This window comes from Condylura cristata, unplaced genomic scaffold (genome assembly GCF_000260355.1).
Source record: "Condylura cristata isolate star-nosed mole 26May11 unplaced genomic scaffold, ConCri1.0 scaffold00029, whole genome shotgun sequence".
Lineage (NCBI taxonomy): Eukaryota > Metazoa > Chordata > Mammalia > Eulipotyphla > Talpidae > Condylura > Condylura cristata.
The window spans coordinates 6,534,203-6,546,366 of record NW_004567130.1 but is presented as its reverse complement, the minus strand read 5'-3'; the positions used below and the strand labels follow the sequence as shown (position 1 = coordinate 6,546,366).

Genomic DNA, 12,164 nt, shown 5'->3' with positions numbered 1-12,164 from the left:
TAGTTGTTTGAAGATGTGCCATTCTCACTGGGGTGAGGTGGTATCTCATTGTGGTTTTAATTTGCATCTCCCTTATTATGAGTGATGTTGAACATTTTTTCGTATGCTTGTTGGCCATCTGCATTTCCTCTTTGGAGAAGTGTCTTTTTAGCTCTTCTGTCAATGCACTTTCTATCAAAATTCAAATGATATGTTTTAAGGAAGCAGAACAAAAATATTACACCATACACACAAACCCCAAAAGCTCAAGCAATCTTGAGGGGAATAAGAAAAATAGAATAAACTTTATTATAAAGCAACAGTAGTTAAAACAGTGTGGTATTATAATAAAAACATACACATGGATCAATAGAACAGAAGTTGGGCCCAGAAATAAATCCACATATATTTCAACACTTAATTCATGACAAAGGAGTTATAACCATAACATGGAGAAAGGAATATCTCTTCAATAAATGGTCCTAAGAAAATGTAACAGCCTCTTGCAAATGAAGGAAATTGGTTCACTCCATAACTCCATAAACAAAAATAAAATCAAAATGGATTAAGGACCTAGATGGAAAACCTGAAATCATAAGAGACGTAGAAGAAAATGTTAGTGACAAATCACATGACATAATTGAAGTCTTTGATGTCTCAACTCCAAGGCAAAGGATATGAAAGCAAAAATAAACAATTGTGGCTACGTCAAGTGAAAAAGCTTTTACATGGTAAAAGAAAGTAGCAGCCTAAAAAGGACAGCCTACTGAATGGGAGAAGATATTTGCATATCCCACATCCAACTAGGTGTTAATAGCCAAAATAGATGAAGAGCTCATTCAGAAAACAAGCCAATGAAAAAAATGAGCAGAAATATGAATAGAAGCTTTTCCACGGGAGATGCAGCTGTCCAACAAACAGGAAAAATGTTCTTCACTACTCCTACTGCACATCAGAACCATGAGACATCATCTCATGAGTGGCTTATAGTAAAGACTGCTAACCCCAGGTGTTGGCAATCATGCGGTTGGTGGGAATGCTAGAGGTGCAATCCTTTTAGAAATTAAAAATCTGTTATTAAATACGTAGTCATGGCCCTCCCTGGTGGCGCAGCGAGTTAAAGCACAGCACTAAGGAGCTAAAGCCACTTCTGCATGAGTTCGATCCCCGCCTGCCCTGGAGGTGACCACATGGCGCTGCAGACCTCTCCTGACCCGCCCGCTGCTCCCCTCAGCAGTGTACTTCGTCGATCTGCCTATTCTGCTCCCCACTCTGTCTCTGGTGAAGCCTCTTGCCACCCCTGAGCTTCTGGTCTGTACCCCAGTTCTGTATGCACAAATAAATAAATCTTAAAAAAAACAAAACAAAACGTAGTCATGCTTAGTAAATGCTGGTGTTCTACATCAGCAAAAGGAAGGATAAAAACCATATGATTTTGAGCTTTCTTCATTAAACTAAAACCAGAACTACCCTATGATTCAGCATCCTCACTTCTGGGAATCTATCTGAAGAATTTAAGTAGCAGTTCCGTACATCACAGATATTTGTGCGTAGATGTTACCACAACGTTTACTGCAGCACTCTTCGTGACAGCTTAAATGAGGAACTCCCCCAGTGCCCACAGAGAGATGACTAGGTGTAAAGATGTGGTGTATGTGCACTCTTCACCTAGAAGGAGAGATGAAATCAGGCCATTTGTAGCAAAATGGAAGAACTCAAGGGGAATGTGTTAGGCAAAATGAGTTGGAAAGACAGAAGATGGAGAGTGGACGCTCTTACTTGTATCTGTAATACAAGGAAACATAAGTGGATAATTGGACAAAACAAAATAAAAATAAAATTCATGGACTTTGAAAAGCAAAATGAAGGCAAACAGTGGAAGTTGGAGTGGAGTGGCTATATTGGACCACAACATAAATGTATTTTTAAAAATGCTGATGTTCTTCCTCCAAGAGAAGGGGCTCAATGACCTCCTCCCAACCCCCCTCATTTTTAAGTCTGTGCTGTCTAGTGGAACTTTCTGCAAATGATGGAATGTTTTAGAACCCACAAGCTGTATTTACCTATCTAATGGGGCTTTCTGACTGTGCCAGTAGTAAATATTTCAGGTTTTGTGGCTGTTCCCGCTGCTGCTCTCATACTCCCTCCTTCCTCCTCTTTCCCTTAAAAAGTGTAAAAGCCAACCTTAGCCCAAGGGCTAGGATGCTGCAAATCGCTGACCCCATCTTAGACCTGCCCTATCTGGCAGGTGTCCACTGCTACCAGGTGGCTCCAGGGCACTCGAAATGTGACCAGTACAAACGAGTTGCTGAACTCCAGAACTTCACATTTCCTTGTATTTTACTTATTCTGAATTTAAATGCATCCTCAGCAGTGCCCTTGGGGGACCAGCAGCTCTAGGCGGCTGACAGCCTGTCCCGCCACCCTGAAAGGGCCCTCTGCGTGGGAGCTGGCAGGCCTCTTGGGCTCTCTGGGATTTTAAGGACCACCTGGGGGCAGCTGGGCTGTAGCCATTTTAGCTCTGGAAGAGCTTCAAGTGCTGGGCCCCTTAATTGTTTTTCTGTGTTCCAAGAGGCAGGCCTCCCACCACTGACCCCCCCGGGCCTAGGGGTGTCAGGCCGTGCATCTGTCACTTGGGAATGGGCACAGGATGGCTGCTGTGGTTGCACCAGGAAACTGATCGGTACTATCAGGGTGGATAGAAAAAACTGTACAGAGGGGTGAGAAGCGAGCAGATGGAAAGGGGAAGAGGTCGGGGCTACACACAGCAGCCTGCGCTCTTGATTTCCATCTTGGCACAAATCAGGTAGTAGCTGAGAGTCTGAGTGCTTGTTCTTGTTGAAACCTCCCAGCAGCCCGTTTTACAGAATGGAAAAACAGGTTCAGAGCAGTGACAGTCTGTGCAGTCAAGGAGCTATCCAGCTCCAGAGCTGTGTTCTTAGCCAGCCCCACCTCTGGAATGGGAATGGAAGGTGGGAAGTCGGCTTCAGACTCAGTTGCCCGCTCTGTAAAGTGGGGGGAGGGAAGAGCTGGACCATAAATCCTCCGCACGGAACTTAGTTTGAATTTAAATGCCGGAGGGGTAGGGGCATGGCATTTGGGTGTGCACCAGGCTCCCATGGTTGCGTGGTGGCCAGTTTGCGACTCTGTGTTCAGTCTCCTCAACACCGTGGCAAAGAGTTGGGTACCAGGTGACTGTCTGGGTCAGTTGTTCTTCCTGTTGGTGCCGTTTTCTCATTGGTAAAATTGGGATCTCATTCTGCCCTCATAAGGGGATGAAATGACACGGGCACCCGCACAATAGGTATTTGGGTAGGGGTCGGGTGGCAGGGTGCTGTCCAGCTCCAGGGGCACCCCATGTGTCGTAGGCCAGCTATGTGGTGGCCTATGGAGTTGGAGACACAGAGCCTATGCAGCTGTACCCAGAAGTCCCAGTGGTCACGAGGGATACAGCTGGTGGTGGTTGCTTATTGTTGTGTTTACTTTTTCCTGGAGTTCATGGTCTGTGCCAGGAGGAAAGGAGGGAGACGTCTAGTTGGCAGAGACCAGGGGGGACCATAAGGCAGTGTCTTGTCCCAGGTTCTCTGCTCACACCTCTCTGTCTGAGACATGAGCCAGTAGGATCCTTGGAGGGACAGGCCAGGTCAGGCCCCAGCAGCAGCATCTGGCCTGAGTGTCCCCCCATGCCTGCAGCTCACACCCCCAGGTGCATTCCTTGCAGAATCACAGGGGAGCCCAGCACCCCCACTACCCCTCTCCATGGCACTCAACCCTAATGCGGCGTCTCCTCTGCAGGGGTCAGCTGGTGGACAGCCTTGGCAAGTGGCCACGCGGGCTGAAACCCAGGGATGAGAGTGCCCAGGAGAGGTAAGTGCATGCAGAATGCCCCTCAGAGCCCCAACTTCTCTGGAGACTGCCCCAGGCACAGCCACCTCCACTTTAACACACAACCTCCACTGTCGAACAGTGGATGCCCCCAGACTCCACCGTGTCTCCCCCCAAGCCCCCTCTTTCTTCTCTGTTAGAAATTCAGAAAAAGACAGACCTGGTTCCCAGCAGCATGGAAAGGCATTTGGCCTTCACCCTCGTGAAGCGGATGCTCCCGGTGACAGCAGCATGGCGGCTGAGTCCCAGAGCAGGCAGTGTCCTGCCCAGCATCGTAGGGCAGTCACAGCCAAATCCAAATCCCAGCTCCCGTTTTCAGCACTTCTCAGTACTTCACACAAAAGTTCTGGGTCTCATACTGGCTCACTGAGAGAAGGTTATTATTACTTTTTTTTGAGGAGAAAACTGCTCAGAGAGGTAAAGTCCCTTCTCAAGGACAGTAACTATCAGGTGGTAGCGGGGGTTGAAACTAGGGCTGTAGGACTCCAGGTGTGAGGCTCTTACCTATCATCATCTGTGCCAGGGTGCTGGGACCTCTGACTGGGACCTCTCACCCCTCTGCAGAGCGATCCCTGGCTGGGCTGGGCCTTCTCTGCTGTCTCTTTGCCAGGTCCTCTCACTTTCTTTCTTTTCTCAGGCCACTCTCCAGGTCTTTGCTCCCTTTTGTTCCCCTCACACCTGCCTTCTCTGACCTGTTTGCTCTGGCAGGATGGGCCACTGACTGGGTCCTGTCTGATGACCGTCAACAGCTTGGTCTCAGGCAGGCCTAGCCCAGGCCTGCCACTCTGTGTGACCTTGGGCAAATTGCTGCTTCTCTCTGAACTCCTGGTGCGAGCACCTAGCCCAGAGGTGGGAAAGAGGATGATGTTAGATGATGCCTGGGGAAAACTTGATGAGAGCAAGTGCCCATAAATGTGAAAACACAAAATGCAGGTGTGTAGTTTTGTGCTGTAGCCTCGTGAGTGATCAGTATTGAGCAAAACTGGCAAGTTGGTAACATTTTCCTTATCTGTATATCTCTCCTTTCAGTTCTTTCTTCCTGGTATTTAGTATTCAAATGATTTCAACCCCAAACACAAGCTTGTGTGCACGCACACACACACACACGCACGCACACACACATGCACCTTGCACACACAGTGGTAAGCACACTATATGTATCCTTTCTAGAAACCACTTTTGAAGATTAGCTCCTTTTCTCCCTTTCTATGTAACTCCCATCACCATCTGTTCCCCAGAAGCTCTGTTCTCTCACTCCCCACTAAAAGTATTGTAAGAAAGGGTAATAACAGCTAATTCAAGCTAAAGTGTGATTGACAAACCTCCGCCAACTCCCCCAGGGCATTGCCATGAAATAACCATAATTGGCAGAATTCTAGTCTTGGGTCTAAAGGGAGAATTTCAGTGAGCACTTGAAGAAGCAGATGGGCCCTTGGAGGGATTCTGAGTGCCTGTCTAGCCTGCCTCCCTCCATAAGTAGCCCAGAAATTTGATTCTCCCATCCCAGACCCCAAGTTCAGCACCAATGAAATGCCAGCGCTGTCAGCAGCATTTGATGGGACAAGGGTTCCAGCACGCTCCATGCGCTGCAGGACTACCGGATGTCTCTCCTTTGCTCTGTTTGCTGCTTCTACAACCTTCACTGCAGCCTTTGAGGTCCAGGGACCTTCCCTTCTGCAGCGGAAGAAGCTGTGGCACAGATGTGAGGAGTGATTCCTAAAGCCATACAGCCAGGAAGTGCCAGGGCCTCGCAGCAGCTTGACCCAGGCCCAAGCCTGTGTGTGCCCTTGGCTTGGATGTTTATTTTTCCTTTGCCACGACCTAAGGGACCTCAGGCAGCCAAGGCCCTTGCAGGTGGGTTTGTCTGGCTGCAAACCAGGATCACTTGATATTTCCTCTTGGGCCAGCGTGGAATGCCACCTCTCCATCCTTCTGAGACCCTTCACCACTTGCTAAGCCACAGCAGCTCCTGGTCATGGTCATGTCAAGGTCACACTCGCTTCTTTCCTGCTGAGCCCTTGCCTGCTGCTCCTCTGTCTGGAACCCTTCCTGTTGCTTCTCCACCTGGCTGTAAACAACACCGTGTTCAGAACTCATCTTGAGGATGGCCTCCTGCAGGAAGCCTGCCCTCACCTCGTTAGTCAGGGCCCCTCACCCCCTTCCAGGCGTAGCGGGGACTGACGCAGTCTCTGAGCTCCGTAACCTGACTCTGAGCACACAGCGGACACTCATTAAATGTCAGAATAATTGAACAGTGAATGTGGTAGAAACTGCTAATGTTCTTTTATTTATTTATTTATGCATACAAAACTAGGGTCTAGGTTAGAGGTACAAGGGGTGAGAGAATTCCCCAGAGACAGAGTGGGGAGCAGAACAGGTAGATCTACTGACACACTGCTAGGGAAGCAGCGGGTGAGACAGGAGGGGTCTGCTGTACTATATATGGGTCAGCTCCCTGGCCCAGGATGGAACTCAGGCCACAGTGGATGTGGCCAGCTTGATAGTACTGAGACTCCAACCCGTGCACCCCCAGGGAGGCCCCTGCTTTTGAATGTTCTCTCTATGTAGGGCATAATCCCAAGTCCTTCAGGGGGGTTACATGCGCATGCATGATACCCCTTGAGTTTAGACCCATATTCTAGGGGAGGCTCAGAGAAGTGAAAGGACTGCCCAGGCTTCCCAGCCGCGAGGGGAGTGCAGAGTTGGGCTCGAACCCAGGTCCGCCTGACTCCTTGACTGCCCAGTGAGGCCCAAGTCCTCCTTCTCCTGGCTGAGGAAAGGACTTGCAAACAGCAGGGGTGAGGAAGAGCAGCCGTGTCCGTTGAGTGACTGAGGTGCCTTCTGTGTTGTCCTCAGGGCAGCGTCGGGGGCCTTGAGGGTCAGCTGGGAGGGGGTAGATAACTCTCTTGAGGTGACTTGGGCAGGAACTGGCTAAGCTAGGCGGGTCCTGCTTTTCGTCCTGCCTGACAACTGCCCCCTTCATCCACACACAGGTCTCCCCCTTCACTCCCTTTGTCCTCCCTCACTGCTGACTCCGGAGCCCCCCACTAATTCTTGAAGATCCCTTACCCATCTAGGAGTCCTCCCACTCTGTGCTCCCTCTGCCTAGCGCACCCTTCCCACACATGTTCACACTGCCAGCACATTCTCCACGGTCCCTGCTTGGATGGCACCTCCTCCCAGAAGCCCTCCCTGACCTCCTCATCCTTCCCTATTTGATCCCGCATGGTGGCGGTGCGTTCTCTGCAGGACTTTGTGTGCTATCCTTTCCCTGCCAGGACATAAGCTCCTTGGGTCCAGGGGCCTGCTTGTCTCATTTACGTCCTCTTTCCTGCACTGGGCATAATGCTGGCACCTTTGAGTATGTATTGAGTACTTACTGAATGAAGGCTGAATGAGTGGACTGGGATGCGGGGAGGAACCCAGACCAGCGCATTCTGTGCAGTCCCTGAAAAGCATCTGCTGAGGCAGACTATGGTCATGCAGAGCAGATGCTGGAGCTGGCTGTCCCAGGGCCCAGGCGTGGGCTCAGCTGGGCTTCTTCCAGCTGGTGGCCTGTGCAGCCTTGCCATGCCTCAGTTTCCTCCCCTCTGCAGTGATAACCTCTTAGCACGTACTCTGTGCCAGGTCCCACTCATTCAACCACGGCGTGTTCATAGTGAGCAGCTGCCCTGTGCCAGGCGCCGTGCTAGATGCTGTGATGACAGCCACGAACAAAACAGGCAAACACCTGTCCTTGTCCAATCCTGAAACCTGACTACTCTCTACAGTTAGGTAGTAATTTTTAGAGGAATTATTGCTGTGTTCACCACCTGAGGAAACGGAGGCATAGAGTGCTGAAGGGACTGGCAAGTGCCCACAGCTAGGAAGTGGTAATAAGGGATTTGAACCAGTGGCTTCCAGCACCCACAGGAAGTAATAGCACTACCCCTGCAGTGACGGGAGGGTCTCATGAGCGAAAGGCGTTTGGGGTTCCCAGCACCAGCCAGGCACAGCAGGTGCTGGTGAAGCAGCATGTGTGTGTTGTCATCTTGTATGATAAAGCCCCCCGATCTCTGTGTCTCTCTCCCCAGATGTGAGCCCTGTGACGTGTCGCTGAAGCAGGCCCCCCACCCCAGGCCCAGCATGCGCCTGTCGGTGCGGAGGGCGCTGCTGGCAGCTGGCTGCGCCCTGGCCCTGGTGCTGGTGGTCCAGCTGGGCCAGCAGGTGCTGGAGTGCCGGGCAGTGCTGGCGGGCCCCCACGGCCCCCGGCGGGTCATGCGGCCAGAGCAGGAAGACCTGGTGATGGTGGGCATGGACCACGTGGAGTACCGTTACGGCAAGGCCATGCCGCTCATCTTCGTGGGTGGCGTGCCCCGCAGCGGCACCACGCTGATGCGCGCCATGCTGGACGCCCACCCCGAGGTGCGCTGCGGCGAGGAGACCCGCATCATCCCCCGCGTGCTGGCCATGCGCCAGGCCTGGTCCAAGTCCGGCCGGGAGAAGCTGCGGCTGGACGAGGCGGGCGTGACGGACGAGGTGCTGGACGCCGCCATGCAGGCCTTCATCCTGGAGGTGATCGCCAAGCACGGCGAGCCGGCCCGCGTGCTCTGCAACAAGGACCCCTTCACGCTCAAGTCCTCCGTCTACCTGTCGCGCCTCTTCCCCAACTCCAAGTTCCTGCTGATGGTGCGGGATGGCCGGGCCTCCGTGCACTCCATGATCACTCGCAAGGTCACCATCGCCGGCTTCGACCTCAGCAGCTACCGCGACTGCCTCACCAAGTGGAACAAGGCCATCGAGGTCATGTACGCGCAGTGCATGGAGGTGGGCAGGGACAAGTGCCTGCCGGTGTACTACGAGCAGCTGGTGCTGCACCCCAGGCGCTCCCTCAAGCTCATCCTCGACTTCCTGGGCATCGCCTGGAGCGATGCCGTCCTGCACCACGAGGACCTCATCGGCAAGCCCGGCGGCGTCTCCCTATCCAAGTGAGTGGAGCCCTGGTCCTGGGCTTCGGGGCGCCGGGTGGGGAGATGGCTCCGCCTCGGCGGGGCCCCTTGGCCTTAGATGAGTCACTCTGCCGCTCTGAGCCCCAGTTTTCCCTGCCGTCACAGAGAAGGGGTGCTTAGGAGCAGAGCCGTGAGCCAGGCCTCCTGCTGTGTAGCCGGAGACATCAAGTAGGCCACTGAAGCTGTGTGAACTGCAGTTTCATCACCCCCAAAAGTGCAGCAGTCCCTCCCTCCGCCCTTTCCGAGAGAGCCAGGAAACTGAGTGTGCTTGTATTAAGACCACAGTAGGCAAAGGCTGAGAGCACAAATTCTAGAACTAGACTGTCTGGGTTCGAATCTTAGCTCTGCCGCTTGCTGCTTGTCTGCCTTGAGCAAGCGACTCAGCCTCCTGCGCCTCCTCTACCATGGGGATATGATGTCCTTGCGCGTGTCCTGAGGCGCCCAGCAGCCGACACCCCAGGGTCTGTACTGCCTTTCTGTGATTCTCGTCGTCTCCCGTGTGCCTGCAGACGCCCAGTTCAGTCCTCGACAGGGACCATCCCTTGAATCCCACCATCCTGAAGGGAGCTTTTCTTAGCCTCCCTTTTCAAGATTAAGAACCAAATCTGAGAGAGAACTGTCTGACCTCAGGCCACACAGCTAGCGCTGGCAGGTAGGGTTTGCACTGCAGAGTGTGAGTTCTCAAGCTTTACTCCACCTCCGTACCCGCCTCCCTCTTCCTTCTGTTGCCCGCTCGGAGACCCAGAGCCTTCAGACCACTTGGGGCGGAGGTGCCATCACTTGGGCCATCTCCACATCCTGATCGGGCCACAGCTTTCTGGAGAGCCCACTGAGGGGCAGAACTCCTCAAGCGCTGCCCCCTAGTTCTTTCCTGGCCACTCCCGCCAGCGCCACCCCAGGAGCCGACGGACTGAAGCTCTTCACGCGCATCCCGCCAGCATCCCAAAACTCATCACCAAAGATGCATAGATCTTTTTTAAAATCAGTTTCCTTATGTATATTTTACATCGTTGTGCATTTTTGTACAGTGTTGACTTCTCCTCTCAGGTGCGCTCCCCGTGAAACTCCCACCACCAGTTCCCTGGGCACCATCACCGTATTCTTCAGTGCTCTTCCCGCCCTCGTTCCGATCCCTCTCCCTGCCCCTTCCCTGAAGAATGTCTCTGATTTACCATTGCCTGTTAATTTTGTGGGGTTTTAATTTATTTTTTCCCCTGATGTCTTACTTGGTGCCCCTATATTCCTCCTGTAAGTGAAACCATCCGATAGTTTTCTTTTTCCTTTTGGCTTATTTCACTGAGCATAATCCCTTTCACTCCATCCATGTTACTGCAGTGGGCATGAATATTTACTACAGGAAATTGGGGATATACATAAAACAAGACCCATAATCCCCCCACCCAGATTTTGACAGGTGGCCAGTTGCTTCTTTGTTGGGGTTTCCTGACCAAACTGGAGTCCTGTCGAATGTGTCTGGAACTTTCTTTTACTTGGTCTCCGGGGCCACTTGCCTGTGGCACTCGTCACTCCTCTGCAACGTGGTTTTGGATGGTGCATGACATTCCACAGCATGGATTCTCATATTCTATTGAACATCTCCTATTTCTGGACACATCGGTTATTTCTGGTGTTATTGACTCATACGAAGCCTGGATCCCGTTCACTTTCGGGGGTGCATTTGTGCGATTTCTTTTTTGCCTCTCTTCTGCGATTTCTTTTTTTTTTTTCTTTTTTTAGTGCAGAAGGGACAGGCAGTGAGGTTTTTTTCTCTTTTTCTCTACATTGAGGTCACATTAGCTTACAGCACAGTGATTTCTAGCCCTTAAAGTCTTGGAGAATCAAGAGTTGAGGCAAAGACTGTGTACATATTCGGGGCTTGTGACACACCCAACAGAGCTGAGATTTTACTTCAGGCCTGCAGACTCCAGGCGCAGGCTTCTTCCCACCTGTGCTTACCCTGTCGTGCTCCCTGGCTCTCCCAGCCCCAGTCCTGCCTTCCTTCTGCTGCAAATGTCTGTTTCTGTCCTTTCCCCTTGTTACCTTGACTCAGGGTGGGATCATTTAGAATAGGCCCTCCCTCCTGGGTGTGGCCCTCGCTGTACCTGACAAGGTCTTGTGAGTCAGAGACTGTGCGAGCCTGCTGCAGGGGTCGGGAAGCGTGTCCAAGACACCCGTCTTCCTAGTGTGACATCAAGGGTGGCAGTCGTTTGCCTCACCTTTCTCCTTCAAAGCTTTCCTAACTGGTACTTTCTAAATCAGAATGTCAGTTTTTGGATGCATTTCATATTCCCATCATTCTAAATTTTCTGTAAAATGAAAACTGTATTCACCAGCCACCTACGTTGAATATTTAAAGGAACTGCTGGTTCTGGGTAGGTGGATCTATGTATAAGTTGTGTATTTTAGATGTGTCTTGTATATGTCTTAGGACCATAGACTGCTTAGATGCCTCGTGCAGATATTCTTGGAGGCGTTTAGCTCCTGTGCAATCATTTGTTACTGACTAGAATGAAAGGACAATAAAAATTCTCTCGCAAAAACAATAAAAGATGATAGTTGTTCCATTATAGCAACAGAAAGCTGAGAACAACCTGAACGCCTGTCTTTGGGGGCCTGGAAAATATAATAAGGAGGAACGGTACACAGCTGGAAAGAAAAGAACAGGGTGTGGAGTGAAAACAAACGTTGCAAACCAATACCTATACCATTATCAGTGTTTCTTTTAAAACTGCAGATGAAATTTTCTGGGGAAGAAGAAGTTAACACTAGATCTTACATACCATATTTCTTTATATTATTAACTCATTTACTTCTAGGACAGCCTTGGTAGGTAGGTGCCATTATTCTTCCCACTTATAAGTGAGGAAAGGAGGCTCAGAGAGGCGAAGACATTCTCCCGGGGAAACACAGCTAGTCTCGGCAGAGCTGGCAGTCGAACCAGGCCGCCTGGCTCCTGGGTCTGCTCTCAGCCACCGTACTCTGTAAAGCACAGGACAGGGATGGAGACTGTGCTCTGCTGTTTGCAACCGCAGGCCCTGTTAGCGTAACCATTTGTGTTTTATAATTCTTTCTTGAGAACAAAATGCTCATCTGAGTCACATAAATAAAAGTTATTTTTAAAAAGTTACAGACCTCAAGGAAGCAGAATTTAGGCACCAGTGCTGTTCACTGCCAGGACTTTCTTCCGAAGCTGCATGCTCTTACCCATTGTGGAGGGAGCTGGATGAGGCCAGTTGCCCACAGTCATGCGGTTGGTGGGGCGCAGCTGACCTGCTGGCTCCCCCATGCCGCTCTGCTCTGCCCAGTGCCTCA

At 51.3% G+C, this 12,164-nt stretch overlaps 1 protein-coding gene across 1 annotated transcript in view; it reads left to right on the top strand.

Moving 5' to 3' along the window:
• Nucleotides 1-12,164, top strand: part of TPST2 (tyrosylprotein sulfotransferase 2) — a 34,291-nt gene that overhangs the window by 13,006 nt on the left and 9,121 nt on the right. Inside the window, exons 2-3 of the mRNA XM_004690858.2 lie at nucleotides 3,775-3,846; nucleotides 7,938-8,831. Coding sequence (XP_004690915.2) covers nucleotides 3,775-3,846; nucleotides 7,938-8,831 — 966 coding nt within the window. The remainder of the gene's footprint in view (nucleotides 1-3,774; nucleotides 3,847-7,937; nucleotides 8,832-12,164) is intronic.